The 18166-nt window shown below is 43.6% G+C and overlaps 1 protein-coding gene across 7 annotated transcripts in view; it reads right to left on the bottom strand.

Moving 5' to 3' along the window:
- Positions 1-10107, bottom strand: part of TP73 (tumor protein p73) — a 184261-nt gene extending 174154 nt beyond the window's left edge. For 2 of the 7 annotated variants that reach the window (XM_056544415.1, XM_056544428.1), the window contains exon 1: positions 2102-2192. In XM_056544415.1, the coding sequence (XP_056400390.1) occupies positions 2102-2166 (65 nt within the window). In that variant the 5' untranslated portion in view covers positions 2167-2192. Of the gene's footprint in view, positions 1-2101; positions 3094-4585; positions 4934-9716 lie in introns of those variants that run through there. The other 5 variants (XM_056544417.1, XM_056544422.1, XM_056544416.1 and 2 more) reach the window with 5 other exon arrangements.
- Positions 10108-18166: the final 8059 nt, after the last annotated feature.

The following is an 18166-nucleotide window of genomic DNA, read 5'->3' as shown; positions in this document are numbered from 1 at the left end:
ACAAACTCCCTGCACCTAATATAATTAACAAAGTAACATTTACACAGGATGGGGGACATGTATCAAAGATTTTACCCCTGTTTTGTGTTTAGATTTTTGCGGAAGCTGTTTTTTTGCGTTTTTTTTTTTTGCGTACATTCTGTTGGAGCATTTCCTCCAGATGTGTAGGTTTCGGTGTACCTTGGAGTGACCTATTTAGTACGCACAAATTTATTAACTGCGTACATTTCATTTTCCCCGCAGAAATCTTGCGCAATGACCATATTTTTTACGCATATATAAGCCACCTTGGACTGCACATAGCAGAGATGCTCTAAATCATCGATTTCATTTTTCAAAGAGTGGAAGGTATGAGGAGATGACTATATTTGCCCGCAATTTATGAAACTCATTGCGCTTGATTGATAAATTTGAACAACAAACTGACGGCTCACCTCAGCCTGACATACGTATCCGCTGCCGGACTGGCCGGTCGTGCCACCGGTCCAATGGGCAATAATAGCAAAGGAAATGTCCAGCGTAGGATAAAGTCAAACAGGAGCTTTATTAGGCGATCACATGGAGCACACAGAAACACCAACGCGTTTTGGGTCAAGCTGGACCCTTAGTCATGCCATGACTAAGGGTCCAGCTTGATCTGAAACGCGTTGGCGTTTCTGTGTGCTCCTTGTGATCGCCTAATAAAGCTCCTGTTTAACTTTATCCTACGCTGGACATTTCCTTTGAATGATAAATTTAGCGCATCTGTCCATAATTTAGAATTCGGCAAAAGGGGCAAACTGCTTCTACCATACACAAATAATGATACATGTTCCCCCGATATCTTTATACTGTGTATCCAGTAACAATATGGTGATATACTACAACCTTTAGTCATCGGGATATACTGGGAGTTGTAGTTTTGGAATAGCTGGAGAGCCACAGAGTGGGGACCTCATAGTGCAGTGGTTTCCACACTGGGGAGGTGTTGCAAAACTACAACTCCCAGCATGCCCGGACAGCCAACGGCTGTCCGGGCATGCTGGGAGTTGTAGTTTTGCAACAGCTGCAGGTCCACAGTTTGAAGACCACTAGCACAGAGCCTCAGACTGTCAGGGCATGATGGGAGTTGTAGTTTTGCAACAGCTGCAGGTCCACAGTTTAAAGACCACTAGCACAGAGCCTCAGACTGTCAGGGCATGATGGGAGTTGTAGTTTTGCAACAGCTGCAGGTCCACAGTTTGAAGACCACTAGCACAGAGCCTCAGACTGTCAGGGCATGATGGGAGTTGTAGTTTTGCAACAGCTGCAGGTCCACAGTTTAAAGACCACTAGCACAGAGCCTCAGACTATCAGGGCATGATGGGAGTTGTAGTTTTGCAACAGCTGCAGGTCCACAGTATGAAGACCACTAGCACAGAGCCTCAGACTGTCAGGGCATGATGGGAGTTGTAGTTTTGCAACAGCTGCAGGTCCACAGTTTGAAGACCACTAGCACAGAGCCTCAGACTGTCAGGGCATGATGGGAGTTGTAGTTTTGCAACAGCTGCAGGTTCACAGTTTAATGACCACTTACACAGAGCCTCAGGCTGTCAGGGCATAATGGAAGTTGTAGTTTTGCAACAGCTGCAGGTACACATTTTGAAGACCACTTACACAGAGCCTCAGGCTGTCAGGGCATAATGGAAGTTGTAGTTTTGCAACAGCTGCAGGTCCACATTTTGGAGACCACTTACACAGAGCCTCAGACTGTCAGGGCATGATGGAAGTCGTAGTTTGGCAACAGCTGGAGAGTCACAGGTGTAGAGAGCACTGCTTCACTATATTAAAATTCAGTGCACCCCAATCTATCTGCCTATCCATAATACAAGCCCAGGCACAGGTTCATTTCAATGCACAGCAAAAATAATAACCACAACCACCATCCTCATCCTCATCATCCATATTAAATCAGTAATTCTTGCACATTAGTTTCTATTCCCCAGCAGCCTGGAAACCCCATGCAGATTGCAATAATAAGCAGTCGTAGGTTAAGGATCCTATACTAAGGCACAAGTTCTGCACAATACTTTAGGATGCCCTGACAACACAATAACACCAGTTTGAGAGATCATTTTGGTACCTGAAATCCCAGTCGGTCTGTATGGTGCCCTGCACAGTCCTCTGTCTGATCAGTGTCACTGGCATGAAAGTATCTTGGCAGGGGGGGAGGTCTGCAGGGCAAAAAACACACAAACCAAAGGTGTCCACTCCTTCCACTGTTCAGGGGTCCAGGTCCCGGACACTTGCTGCCCCCCCCCCCCCCCTTTTGCAGGACTCTTGGGCAGTCAACCAAAAGGGTATCCCTTTAACCCCTTCCTAGCCGGTAACCTCCATTTAGCAGGTGGATACCTGTCTGGCCGTTTCAAGCTTTTGGTTGCTAATCAGATGTGAGGAATAGGAGGTGACTGGGGTGGGTGGGATTGCTCAGATTACAGGGTTGAGACAAGGGATGAAGGTGACAGAGCTGCCAGGAAGTAAAAAAAAAATAAATAATTGGGGGAGGGTGGGGGCACCTGGCAGTGGCACAAGGTCCCTCTCTCTGCTGGTACCAGGCGGGAAGGGAAAGGTAAAAGAGGGGGCAAAGCCGGGGGAAGGGCAAACTCCGGAGTCCCCGGAGAGAACCTGGCTGCAGACTTCTCCAGGGTGAAGATCAGGGAGCCGGGAGCAACCATCGACTTCTACAGAGCAGTTTATTGGGCGACTAGAAAGAGAGATTATGCCCACTGGACTGCCAATATAGGGAAGAGACAGACATCGGCCGATCTATAAGCAAGTGATATTCCGTCCAGATCTGGGTCCTTCACCTATTCTACCCAATGCTTCATTTCTTTAGATGGATTAAAGTGTAAATCATTATGTATCTATCATAGATATATGTAGCATAATATGTCAGTTTAGAAATCATTCTGTCCTCTATCTAATCGAATATAAAATGTATCTATCTCATTTTGATCTATTTATTGTATATTTGTCTTATTTATCTCCTATTTCAAATATCTCATCTATCTATCTATCTATTCATAGATCTATTGTATTTATGTCATCTCTCTATCTGCCTACCTATGTATGTATCTATTGTTTCTATGTCATATCCATCTATTGCAGCGGTCTTCAAACTGTGGCCCTCCAGATGTTACAAAACTACAACTCCCAGCATGCCCGGACAGCCAACGGCTGTCCGGGCTTGCTGGGAATTGTAGTTTTGTAACATCTGGAGGGCCACAGTTTGAAGACCACTGATCTATTGTATCTATCTCATTTTGATATATTTATCTATCTCATGTCTATTATATATGTTTTATCTATCTATCTATCTATCTATCTATCTTGTATCTATCTATCTATCGCCTATATCTAATTAAATGTCATTATATCTGTTTATCTGCTGTGTATAGGTATCTATTTATTCTATTTATCTTGTTTGGATCTTTTTATCTATCTCCTATCTGTTGTATTTCTCTCATATCGATCTACTTAAATGTCATATAGATCTCTTATCGATCTATTGTTTATTTCTCTTTGATTTATTTATCTATATCTTATTGTATCTATTTATCTAAGTCATAATAAATATATATATATATATATGTGTGTAAATAAGTAATATCTACCTATTCTGTCTGTCTATCTATCTATCTATCTATCTACCTACCTATCTACTTTCTGTCTATCCTATCCATCTTTATTCACCTCCTTTTAAAGTGTTTCTTTTGTTCTTAATATGTGGATCAATAGCTACATTTTTCATTACACATATTTAATAAAAAATTTAGATTTATCAATTAAAACTATTTTCTTTTGGTCACTAAATCCTTTAACTATCCTATGGAATTATTGAATGTTCATGTCACTTCTATAACATTTGTATTATTACACTGTTATAATATACATTGGGTTATTTAATTACAATAATTGTTTTTATATTTTATATCATAAATACTATTTGACATTCTTGAATATGGCTTTGCAGTTTTATATCAAGTATTGATTTTTGTACTATGACACTTTTTTTTTAATCACGATTTTATCTTAACCCATGATGGGCTGGATGTACTTACATATGGAAACATTTTATTTTGCTATGTATGAAATGAGAAAATAAATGAATAAATGAAAAAAATAAAATGTAAACATATATATATATATATATATATATATATATATATTGTTTACAAAAATAATATAAAATAAATAATACACTGGTCAGTGTAGTAGAGTCACCTCTAGATCCCATACATTTCTGTGTTAGGCTAAATAGATGGATGCACAAACAAATGAAAAAAGAAATGATATACAGGAAGAAAAATGTGCAAATAAATAAATAAATAACAATACAAAGTAAGCAAAAAATAAACCAAAAAATACATATCGGAAGAAAAAACAATCTATAATTATGATATTGTATATAAAAATGAACAGAAAATGTAGAAACAGAAGCAATAGAAAAGAAAAAGAAATATGAAACTTTCATGATTTTTAATTCCTCTAAGTGAATTTACTGATCTATATCTATAAAAAAAAGATAAAATTAGATGTAAAAGCTGAGAGAATATTCTCTTCTTACCTGTCATTTTTTCTTCCATCCGATATCACTGATCACCAGCGTGATCTGTGCGCTTATAGCTACAAAACAATCGATTTCGACTGATAAAATGGGTTTTAAATAGACGGTATCTATTAAGATACATTCACATATGGTGAAAAACCTATGTATTTTATTTTGTGGAATAATCAGTTATGTACATTTACACCATGTAATCCTATGGGGAGTCATTTTCCACATGTAATCTGTCTGCCACAGGAATACTCTGCTGCATTTTTTCTCTGTGTTGCGGATTCTAGATGCAGAATTTTTTCAATGCTGTTTTAATTTCTGCAAAAAATCTGCAACACAAATCTGCAGACAATACACCAAAAAATCTGTGCAAAAGTTACATAGTTACATAGTTACATAGTTAGTACGGTCGAAAAAAGACATATGTCCATCAAGTTCAACCACGTCTGCACGTCCTTAAAAAAAAGCAACCCAAAAAAACAAAACAATAGCTTTTTTATGCTAGATATTAATTTTTTTTGTTCACATCTACTATATACACTGCTCAAAAAATAAAGTGAACCCTAAGATAACACATCCTAGATCTGAATGAATGAACTAATCGTATGAAATACTTTCCTCTTTACATAGATGAATGAGCTGACAACAAAATCACACAAAAATTATCCTGGACAACAACTCCTGGACAGCCTGTGGTGCAACGTGGCATTGGTGTGGTGGATGGAGCAAGACATGATGTCCCAGATGTGCTCAATCAGATTCAGGGGAACGGGCGGCCAGTCTATAGCATCAATGCCTTCCTCTTGTAGGAACTGCTGACACTTCAGCCACATGAGGTCTAGCATTGTCTTGTATTAGGAGGAACCCAGGGCCAACCGCACCAGCCGTATGGTCTCACAAGGGGTCTGAGGATCTCATCTCGGTACCTAATGGCAGTCAGGCTACCTGATGTTGCAGGCAGCAGAACATTCTCCACGGCGTCTTCAGACTCTGTCACATCTGTCACATGTGCTCAGTGTGAACCTGCTTTCATCTGTGAAGAGCACAGGGTGCCAGTGGAAAATTTGGCAATCTTGGTGTTCTCTGGCAAATGCCAAACGGCCTTCACGGTGTTGGGCTGTAAGCGCAACCCCCACCTGTGGACGTCGGGCCCTCATACCACCCTCATGGAGTCTGATTCTGACCGTTTGAGTGGACACATGCACATTTGTGACCTGCTGGAGGTCATTTTGCAGGGCTCTGGCAGTGCTCCTCCTTGCACAAAGGTGGAGGTAGCGGTCCTGGTGCTGGGTTGATGCCCTCCTACGGCCTCCTCCACGTCTCCTGATGTACGTCTCCTGGTAGAGCCTCCATGCTCTGGACACTACGCTGACAGAAACAGCAAACCTTCTTGCCAAAGCTCGCATTGATGTGCCATCCTGGATGAGCTGCACTACCTGAGCCACTTGTGTGGGTTGTAGACTCTGTCTCACGCTACCACTAGAGTGAAAGCACCGCCAACATTCAAAAGTGACCAAAACATCAGCCAGGAAGCATAGGAACTGAGAAGTGGTCTGTGGTCACCACCTGCAGAACCACTCCTTTATTGGGGGTGTCTTGCTAATTGCCTATAATTTCAACCTGTTGTCTGTTCCATTGATACTTGAGAAAAGGAGATGTGGCCTCCGAAACGTCGTAGTATGGACACAAGCTCCACTCTGATCCCCTTCATGAGAGGAAGGTCGTTCAGCTGAAGGTATCCCCGGTATGGGCTGAAAATTCCCACAGCGTCGAGTGTCTAGCGTGTCCGCAACAGGTGCACCTGGGTGAATTATTTTATTTATTTGCATTGTGTTGGAACTGTGTATTTATGCAAGAAATTTCTACTAAAAGCAACTAAGGAAAACTGAAAAAAGTTGTGTGGCGTTTAATTTATCTTGTACTTGGATGTTCAGTGAGTTAATGGGCCCTCCCTACATAACACAATACACCCACCCAGGTGTGAAGAGGCGACTATTTCTATTTGTTCCATTTGCACAACAGCATGTGAAATTGATTGTCAGTGTTTCTTCCTGAGTGGACAGTGGGATTTCACAGAAGTGTCAGTGACTTGGAGTCACATTATGTTGTTTAAGCGTTCCCTTTATTTTTTTTGAGCAGTGTATGATGCATATTTAATGCAGCAGACTTTATTATGGACTTTTGGAACATTCACTTGTACAATATCTGCTGCAGATTTCATATTGTGTTCAATAATTTAGTTATAGAGATTTACACAGCATCAAATCTGCAGCAAACATTGTATGTACTGGGGAATGTACCCTTATCTCTATAAAATCCACTGCACATGCAGTACGTGTGAATGTACCCCGAACACATCCTGCTGCACACAAAAAAAGGTCATGTTCACATATTGTTTTAATACTCATATTATGAACTATAAACCAATCTTTTATAACTCAAAAAATCTGTATTTATTGCCATGAGCTGCAGACACCACTGGATAGTTGTTGGGGGTTTAAAGCAAACTGCACCTTTCCTGGAGCTGATGGTAGTTGCCAAACTTCTAAAATCTCCTTTTATTTCTCAGCCAAGTGTCAAGGAGGAGGAGCCATGCTGCTTAAGTGCCACAGCCTGATAAGCTTCTGTGCTTGCCCTCATTTTCAAGGAGGGGTATCAGGGCTGCGGCACTTTGTCTACTCCTCCTTGACTGATAAATAAAAGTAGATTTTATAAGTTTGGCCACCACCATCAGCTCCAGGAAAGGTAGTTTGTTTGTATACCCTAACAGCTATCCAATGGTGTCTGCACCTCTAAGCAGCAAATACAAGCAACAGGTTCCCTTACCTAGCCCTGGTCCCTCACAACTATCATTCGCCTGTATTTGGTCCTCGGATCTTTCTTCTTACTGCTTTAGAGATGAGCGTTTGGTGCAGGACCTGCTGGCTCAGCCAATCACTGGCCACAGTGTCCCAATCACTGGCCACAGTGTCTTAATCACTGGCCACAGTGTCCCAATCTCTGGCCACAGTGTCCCAATTTAAGTCAGCAGGTCCTGCGCTTGTCTCCAAAGCAGGAAGAAGAAAACAGGGGCCAAACAGGGGGGAATGGGAATTGTGGGGGGCTGGAGCTAGGTAAGTATTTTTTTTCTATTCCCCATAAAGTTACTTAGCAAGTCTTTTTTAAAGCGAGCATTGTGTGCATTTTTTGAGCTGTAAATGTCGTTTTCAAAACACAATACGTATATGAAAATATCCTTGGCTGTGTTTTTGTTGTCTTGATGGTTTTTATTCCGTGATTTGGTAACAAAATTTTTTATAATTCTCCCTTTTACTTAGCCTTGTTCTATTTATCATATATAGATATCTTAAAGGGAACACAAACAACACAATGTAACTCCAAGTCAATGACACTTCTGTGAAATCCCACTGTCCATTCAGGAAGCAACACTGATTGACAACCAATTTCACATGCTGTTGTGCAAATGGAACAGACAACAGGTGGAAATGATAGGCAATTAGCAAGACACATTGTGCAAGGAGGAGCAGGAGGAGCACTGCCAGAGCCCTGCAAAATTACCTCCAGTAGGCCCCAAATGTGCATTTGTCCACTCAGACGGTCAGAAACAGACTCCATGAGGGTGGTATGAGGGCCCGACGTCCACAGGTGGGGGTTGTGCTTACAGCCCAACACCGTGCAGGACGTTTGGCATTTGCCAGAGAACACCAAGATTGCCAATTTTGCCACTGGTGCCCTGTGCTCTTCACAGATGAAAGCAGGTTCACACTGAGCACATGTGACAGACGTGACAAAGTCTGGAGATGCCGTGGAGAACGTTCTGCTGCCTGCAACATCCTCCAGCATGACCGGTTTGGCAGTGGGTCAGTAATGGTGTGCGGTGGCATTTCTTTGGGGGGGCCACACAGCCCTCCATGTGCTTGCCAGAGGTAGCCTGATTGCAATTTCTTAGACCCCTTGTGAGACCATATGCTGGTGCGGTTGGCCCTGGGTTCCTCCTAATACAAGACAATGCTAGACCTCATGTGGCTGGAATGTGTCAGCAGTTCCTACAAGAGGAAGGCATTGATGCTATGGACTGGCCGCCCGTTCCCCTGAATCTGATTGAGCACATCTGGGACGTCTCGCTCCATCCACCACAGACTGTCCAGGAGTTGGCGGATGCTTTAGTCCAGGTCTGGGAGGACATCCCTCAGGAGACCATCCTCCACCTCATCAGGATCATGCCCAGGTGTTGTAGGGAGGTCATACGGGCACGTGGAGGACACACACACTACTGAGCCTCATTGGGACTTGTGTTAAGGACATTACATAAAGTTGGATCAGCCTGTAGTGGGGTTTTCCAATGTGATTTTGAGGGTGACTCCATATCCAGACCTCCATGATAAATTTGATTTCCATTGATAATTTCTGTGTGATTTTGTTGTCCGCACATTCAACTATGTAAAGAGGAAAGTATTTCATACGATTAGTTCATTCATTCAGATCTAGGATGTCTTATCTTAGTGTTCCTTTTTTTTTAAGATAAGGCTACAATTACACTGCGTTTTTGATTCTGATTCACCGTTTCCGTTACCATAAGTTTACATTTTGTTGTACACAAAAACGTAGTCAACTGCGCAATTGTGTAAATAAAAAAAATTATATATATATATATATACACGCTCCTTACAGTAGGGTTTCCCCACCAGTTCGCCTCCAGCTGCTGAAAAACTACAACTCCCAGCATGCCTGGACAGCCTTTGGCTGTCCAGGCATGCTGGGAGTTGTAGTTTTACAACAGCTGGAGGCACGCTGATTGAGAAATACTGCCTTACGGTCTTTTTTTTTTTTTATATATAATGTAAGTCAATGGGAAATAGAAGGCTGCAGCATGTGTTAATGTTTCACTTTTCCTAAAACCGTGTACTGTTTTAGGAAACAAAAACGCAGTGTGAACGCATCCTAACATTGACTGCGGCGCGGTTTTATTTTTCTCGATTGACTTTCACATCAAATCTGACAAGTTTTCAGGCAAAAAAAAAAACAAAAACGATACTGGTACAAAAATGCCTAAAATAAATAATAATAAAAAAAAAAACTACAGATACATATTTCTTTTTTTTTTATAAAACCGCAATGTGTGACCACAGCCCTATAATACCGTGTATAACGTGGCAGGACTCGCTCATAGTGATAATTAGTGACAACTGTCTATATTATTTCACTGTCCCGTTAATTAGCAGCAACGAACGTGACGTCCCAGGGGTGAGAGGTGACACCGGGAAATAGCCCGGGCCCCGCTCCCGCCGCCTTCCCGCCTCTCCTCACAGCGCGCATTCCCGCCTCCACAGCCGCCTCAGGACTGAGGAACCACGCCTACTACAGCGAGACACGCCCACAATCGCGTTCGAGTCTAAGTCATCTAATTATCCGCTGCGTGGCCCCTCCTACATGTTTTGCGCGCCTATTTTTATGCTAATCTAACTAGCACGTTCACTAGCCACGCCCATATTACGTGCTGTCTTTGATAACAGTAAACCCCGCCTCTAGATTTGAATTCCACGCCCACACGTCATGTTTTTTCTCCGTCACAAAGCTCCGCCCACCGCTGTAGACAGGTACTTGGTTGATGTGCGAATGAATAGAAGGAGGAACTACATATCCCGGCAGGCACTGCAGCGAATGCTGGCCCTTGTGGTGCCACAGATGCTTGTGAGCTGCAAGTTATTAACTACTGAGCTCGTGTTAGTTTAGCTGTATCAACTATTCATTGCCAGGTGCATAGTTGGCTGCATTCAGTTGGGTTATGATGACTGGTGATCCCCACAGGGATCATGGGAGTTGTAGTTCTTCCAACTTATGTTTTTATATCAGTGTTTACCAACCAGGGTCCCTCCAGCTGTTGCAATGCTACTAATCACAGCTGTCCAGGCATGCTGGGTGTTGTAGTTTTGAACAGCTAAAGTCAGGAAAACACTGGTTGGAAAATACTGCTTTATAGTCTAAGGCTACATTCACGCTACCGTTGCGCCCCATCAATTACGGCCGTCAAACTCTCTTTTTTTGGGGGTGATTTTGACGGAAATCATTTTGACAGGGTGCAACGGGCAATACCGGGTCCTGATGGACCCCATTATAGTCCAAAGAGAATAGCGGGAGAAAAAAGACGGTGCAAACACAATTTTTTCTCCCGCTATTCTCCCCGGCGGTCCTGACGGCCATCACATTACTGGGTCATAACAGTAGTGTGAAAGGGGCCTAAGCTGGTGGTGTCCAAACTGTGGACCTCCAGCTGTTGCAAAACTACAACTCCCAGCATGCCTGGACAGCCCAGGACTTGTGCGGGAAATGCCCTTCTCACAATACCTCACAGCTTCTGTTGGAGGAATAAGATCCACGGGAGAATTTATTTTTTAAAGCTTGACAAACAGATAAAGTGGGTTTGGATTGGTGACCCAAACTGCGGACCTCCAGCTGTTGCAAAACTACAACACCCAGCATGCCCGGACAGCCAACGGTTTGATAGATCTCCCTTATTGTGTACACCAAGAGGTTTCCTATAACAGAGCGCTGGTAATACTGTGTGAGGGGAGGTAAAAATTTGCGACTTTTTTGTTCTCTGCTGGAAGCTTTTGGAAAAATTAACAGGGCTAAGTGGAATTGGCGCAAATTCTGGCTAAAATCTACGCCAGTTCATAGCTAGCACAGATTTTAGTCTGGCCTTCGGCTTTCCGGGCTTGCTGGCAGTTAAATTCGGCCAGTGTTTCCCAACCAGAGTGCCTCCGGCTGTTGCAAAACTACAACTCCCAGCATTCCCGGACAGCCGTTGGCTGTCCGGGCATGCTGGAAGTTGTAGTTTTGCAACAGCTGGAAGCACCCAGGTTGGGGAACGCTGCTTTATACTTTCAGGACACAGCCCATTTTCATTTTTGCGTTTTTGTTTTTTCCTCCTCGCCTTTTAAGAGTCAGATTTTTTTTTACATTTTTCCATCCACGGACCCATATGAGGGCTTGTTTTTTTTTTTTTGCACAACCAATTGAACTTTTTTATGATTCCTTTCATTTTACCCTAAAATGCATGGCACAATCCCAAATTTTTTTTTTGGTAGGGTGGGGAATTTAAAGGGGTTCTCCGGTGCTTACACATCTTTTCCCCTATCCAAAGGATAGGGGATAAGATGCCTGATCGCGGAAGTCCCGCCGCTGGGGACCCCCGTGATCTTGCACGCGGCACCCCGTTTGTAATCAGTCCCCGGAGCGTGATCGCTCCAGGTCTGATTACCAACGACCACAAGGCCGGCGGCGTGTGACATCACGCCTCTGCCCCCGTGTGACATCACGCCTCTGCCCCGTGTGACATCACGCCTCTGCCCCGTGTGACATCACGCCTCTGCCCCCGTGTGACATCACGCCTCTGCCCCCGTGTGACATCACGCCTCTGCCCCGCGTGACATCACGCCTCTGCCCCGCATGACATCACGCCTCCGCCCCCGCGTGACATCACGCCTCTGCCCCGTGTGACGTCACGCCTCCGCCCCCGTGTCACATCACGCCTCCGCCGCCGTGTGAAGTCACGCTCCGCCTCTCAATGCAAGCCTACGGGAGGGGGCGTGATAGCTGTCGCCTGTAATCAGTCCCGGAGTGAACACGCTCCGGGGACTGATTACAAACGGGGTGCCGCGTGCATGATCCCGAGGGTCCCCAGGACTCCCGCGATCAGGCATCTTATCCCCTATCCTTTGGATACGGGATAAGATGCCTAAGCACCGGAGAACCCCTTTCAAAAAAACAAAAAGGCATTTTTGCTAATTTTGGAGGGTTTCGTTTTTGCACTGCACTTTATGGTAAAACTGACATGTTCTCTTTATTCTGTGGGTCAATATATATATATATTTTTTTTAACAAAACAAGTAAACTTAAAATTCCCCTATTCTGACCTTTATAGCTTTTTTGTTTTTCCATATACGCGGCTGAAGCAGGGGGATAGGGGATAAGGATAGGGGATAAGATGCCTGATCGCGGGGGTCCCACCGCGTGTTCGCTTCGGGTCTGATTACTGGCAATCACGGGGGCCGGAGCATTGTGACGTCACGCCCCCTCCCATAGGCTTGCATTGAAGGGGCGGAGCCCCTTCAATGCAAGCCTATGGGAGGGGGCGTGACGTCACAATGCTCCGGCCCCCGTGATTGCCAGTAATCAGATCCGAAGTGAACGTGCTCCGGGGACTGATTGTAACGGGGTGCTGCGTGCAAGATCACGGGGTCCCCAGCGGCGAGACCCCCGCGATCAGGCATCTTATCCCCTATCCTTTGGATAGGGGATAAGATGTCTTAGCACCGGAGTACCCCTTTAAGAACTGTCCAGAGTAGGAGAAAATCCCCATAGCAAACATATGCTGCTCTGGACAGTTCCTAAAATGGACAGAGATGTCAGCAGAGAGCACTGTGCTCGTGATGTCAGCAGAGAGCTCTGTGTTCCAAAAAGAAAATAATTTCCTCTGTAGTATTCAGCAGCTAATAAGTACTGGAAGGATTAATGTGAGAGATACGATTCACAGCACAGTTACCAGTGATTACATTAATGACTGTTGGACAATCTTTTTGGATGTTTTCATTGCAGGATTAACTGAATATTGGATTTTTTGCCATTTGCTGCTATAGACTATTTCTTATTTATTTCTATTTACATTGTAGGTGGTCTTATTATTATTATTAATAATTTTTATATACATATTGTTTGCCTAACCATTTACAGTCATCACCATAATTACACAAGGGCCCTGTGTATTATTGGTATCACTGTATAGCTTTTTATTATGTTAGAATAAATCAATTAATTATTATATATACACCTGTGTCCTCAAATCCTTGACCTTGAGCCCCAATAATCTTTCTGCTTAATAATTTACAAATCTGTTTAACTTTCTGGCACAAGTTGATTTAAAAAAAAAAAAAAGTTTTTCACCAGAGTACCCCTTTAACGGAGGGCAGTAGCTTCCTCTTTGACCACAATGTCACCCCCCCATGATCATTTTGACGTGCCCTGCGCCATTTTTATTTGCCTACGTCAGGGCCTAATGGATTTCTTGATACAGATAGTTTGATACAGGAGCACTGCAGTGTATTATGTGAGTGATCAGAAGATTGCACAGTCAAGTCCCTTAAAGGACATCTGTAGTGCAATGTAACTTATTAGGGGATAAGTTATAGATCGCGGGGGTCCGAGCGCTAGGGCCCACCGGGATCTCCTGGACGGGGTCACAGCAGTATGCTGGAAAGGGGGCGTTCCGTCCCTGCATGACGCGGCGGCTGACACGCCCCCTTCATGTATCTCTATGGGGTATTCCGGGATTTTTTTTCTTTGACTATGCTACAGGGGCTGTAAAGTTAGTGTAGTCCATAATATAGTGTCTGTACCTGTGTGTGATGGTGGTCTCGCAATTCTTCTGTGATTTTTGCCCCAATGTTTATTTTTAACAGCATACAAAATGACTGTTGTCTCAGGTTTTCCCAAGTTGCTGTCCGACCCGAGACATTACATCACTAGTCAGGTGTTCAGAGGGAGCCTGTCTTTGCTTTAATGGGTGGAGTATTGCTGGGTGGGAGATCATTCTGCAAGAATTTGCAACTGCTGGAGGTACCCAGGACAGAAAGCACTGGTCTATTGCACAGGTGTGTTTCAATAAGTGGGGTGGCTGATGTGTGGGAGGGAGAAAAATGACCTCATACTTACAAAGAAGGAATTATGGGTCTAGTTTGAGAGAAGGAACTCAAACAGGAAATAGCCAGTTCACAAAAAGATAGCCACAGTATTATGGTAATGTCACAACATAGCCATTTAACCCCAAGACAAGCACCAATCCTTCCTAAGCATGTCCATTACTGTCTGCCAGGTAAGTACTAAAATCACCTTATGGTGGATAACCCCTTTAAGAAAAAATCTGATAAATGTCAATTGACATGGACAGCCAGGCATGCTGGGAGTGCCGGAGAGTAGTAAGTGAAGACATCAAAGTCCACCAGTGTTGTGACCCATTCTTCTAGGGGTCATAGGGTTCACACAAATAGACCTATCAGCTATGTACAATTAATGGCAGCAATGAAAGAAATATCATACAAAGTGACAAGACAAGAAGAACTTTTATAAAAAATGTTCTAAATACATATGCAACAAGTATGGCCAACCCCTCACCTGCTCAGGTACTTATCCGCACAAGGAGACACTGCTTGGGCTGCAGTAGTAATCCAAAGAAACTCGAATCCAGCGTCAGATAGTCCTTAAAGGGGTTATCCAGGGAAAAACTTTTTTTCTTATATCAACTGGCTCCAGAAAGTTAAACAGATTTGTAAATTACTTCTATTAAAAAATCTTAATTCTTTCAATAATTATCAGCTGCTGAAGTTGAGTTGTTGTTTTCTGTCTGGCAACAGTGCTCTCTGCTGACATCTCTGCTTGTCTCGGGAACTGCACAGTTTAGAAAAGGTTTGCTATGGGGATTTGCTTCTAAACTGGGCGATTCCCGAGACAGGTGTCATCAGAGAGCACTTAGATAGAAAAGAACAACTCAACTTCAGCAGCTCATATGTACTGAAAGGATTAAGATTTTTTAATAGAAGTCATTTACAGATCTGTTTAACATTCCTGAGCCAGTTGATATATAAAACAAAGTTTTTTCCTGGATAACCCCTTTAAAGAGGTACTCCGTCCCTAGACATGTTATCCCCTGTCCAAAGGATAGGGGATAAGATGTCTGATCGCAGGGGTCCCGTAGCTGGGAACTCCCCGGAATCTCTGTGCCGCAGCCAGTGTTCGTTTAGAACACTGTGTGTCGACGGCGGGGGTCGTGACGTCACAATCACGCCCCTCGTGACGTCACACCACGCCCCCTCAATGCAAGTCTATGGGAGGGGGCGTGGCGACCACCACGCCCCCTCCCATAGACTTGCATTGAGGGGGCATGGTGTGACGTCACAAGGGGTGATCGTGACGTCACCACCCCCGCCGCCAAGACCCAGCGGTCTAAACTAAAATGTTCCGAGTGATGGGGCAGCGGAGTACCCCTTTAAAACGTCTTCATTGGAACACGTCAAAACGATTCTTCAGCTTTTTTAAAGAAAGTCATAAGGTTTGACGCGTTTTGTGGACGTCCTCTTAATCACGACCCTCGTGCTTATAATTAAGAGGGCAGCCTCGAAAAATGTCAAACCTTATGATGTTTTTTGTGAGATGTTGAAGATTCATTGGTCCAATAAAGAAGTTTTAAAGGGGTACTCCAGTGCAAACTATTTTTTTTAAATCCAGTACTTATCAGCTGCTGGATGCTCCACAGGAAGTTGTGTAGTTCTTTCCAATCTGATCACAGTGCTCTCTGCTGACACATCTGTCCATGCCAGGAACTGTCCAGAGTAGGAGCAAATCCCCATAGCAAACCTCTCCTGCTCTGGACAATTCCTATCATTTACAAATCTGTTTAACTTTCTGGCACCAATTGATTAAAAAAAAAAAAAATGTTTTCCACCAGAGTACCCCTTTAAGGATTATTTTATGCTGGAATCAAGCTTCCTTAGGTGTGTGGAGTCAGTTTCTGCTTTTCGACCCCTCTGAGAAGATGCAAACTATATCAGAGTGGGCATTTGTATGGGGAAATCGATGAGTTTTTGCTGTACACCTCTGCGTGTCACTGTGTCCAACATCACTTACGAACCCTCAGCATTAAAGGGGTATTCCAGGAAAAAACTTTTTTTTTTTATATATCAACTGGCTCCAGAAAGTTAAACCGATTTGTAAATTACTTCTATAAAAAATCTTAATCCTTTCAGTACTTATGAGCTTCTGAAGTTAAGGTTGTTCTTTTCTGTTTAAGTGCTCTCTGATGACACGTGTCTCGGGAACCGCCCAGTTTAGAAGAGGTTTGCTATGGGGGATTTGCTTCTAAACTGGGCGTTCCCGACACACATGTCATCAGAGAGCACTTAAACAGAAAAGAGCAACCTTAACTTCAGAAGCTCATAAGTACTGAAAGGATTAAGATTTTTTAATAGAGGTAACTTACAAATCTTATGGAGTAGAAACAGAGTCCGGCACTGCTTAAGTGGAAACCAGCTGAACTCAAGCGCAGGTGTGGAAGCAAGCCGAACGATCAACCGGGGGTGCTCAGTCCAAATAGCACAGACCATCCAAGAAAACCAGAAGGTATAGAAATGAAGACGGCACTCACCCAGGTACGTTATACTGACAATTTCTTTATTTCATCCACAAGTTCGTTCGGGGAGGTGCAGTGTCAGGCAGGTGTTATCGGCTGGAGCTCCAGCTTTCCTGCCGATAACACCTACCTGACACTGCACCTCCCCGCATGAACTTGTTGATGAAATAAAGAAATTGTCAGTATAACGTACCTGGGTGAGTGCCGTCTTCATTTCTATACCTGCTAATTTACAAATCTGTTCAACTTTCTGGAGCCATTTGAACTGGAATCTGTCACAGTAACTATGCGGAGTAAATGGATGTCGCGGCTGCCATCGCTTGGAATGTCATTACAGCCGTCCTAGCACTTACTTCTGCAGCGGGATCCAGCGCCAGTCCTTCATCCTTCACAAGTTTCTACTTCCCGTAGTCCAAACCAGCATCAATCTCCCTCTTGCTTTCTCTTTTTCTCCCTCCAAGTCCGATCTGTAGAGCGGCCGGACTGACACTACAATATGGAGGAAGGGTCTGGTGTGGTCCTGCTGGAGTCCAGATGGCCGTCACATTCTCCACACAACAGAGCTTCATGTAAGCGTGGGCTGATGCCTCCTCCACTCCGTATCAGATGTTGATGTCTGCCTCTCACGCCCGTCCTGAAAATAAATCCCAGTGGGCTCAAAGATATCGGGTTCCGAGACGGAAGTGCAGTACTATGCCTATTCCTTATTTAATAGCCCTTCCTATAGGACGTCACTCGGAATGCTTCTCTAGCTCTAAAATAAAGCTTCTTTCTCTGTTTTGTAGCATTAAAGGGGTACTCCGGTAGAAAACTTTTTTTTTTTTTTTAATCAACTGGTACCAGAAAGTTAAACAGATTTGTAAATGACTTCTATTAAAAAATCTTAATCCTTCCAGTACCTATCAGATGCTGAATACTACAGAGGAAATTATTTTCTTTTTGGAACACAGAGCTCTCTGCTGACACCACGACCACAGTGCTCTCTGCTGACATCTCTGTCCATTTTAAGAACTGTCCAGAGTAGGAGAAAATCCCCTTAGCAAATATAGGCTGCTCTGGACAGTTCCTAAAATGGACAGAGATGTCAGCAGAGAGCACCGTGCTTGTGATGTCAGCAGAGAGCACTGTGGTCATGATGTCAGCAGAGAGCACTGTTCCAAAAAGAAAATAATTTACTATGTAGTATTCAGCAGCTAATAAGTGCTGGAAGGATTAAGATTTTTTTAATAGAAGTAAATGACAAATCTGTTTAACTTTCTGGCATCAGTTGATTTAAAAAAATAAATAAAGTTTTCCACCGGAGTACCCCTTTAAAAGGGTCCCCACTATGGATAGTTGACGGCTCAGTGAAGCACAGTGGTCCCTTTATCTAAAACAGCAGCTCTCCTGACCCCAGGACACTTTGAGGT

This window comes from Hyla sarda, chromosome 10 (genome assembly GCF_029499605.1).
Source record: "Hyla sarda isolate aHylSar1 chromosome 10, aHylSar1.hap1, whole genome shotgun sequence".
In the NCBI taxonomy this organism is placed as follows: domain Eukaryota; kingdom Metazoa; phylum Chordata; class Amphibia; order Anura; family Hylidae; genus Hyla; species Hyla sarda.
The sequence above is the reverse complement of the archived record's forward strand: the minus strand, read 5'-3'. Positions and strand labels throughout refer to the sequence as shown.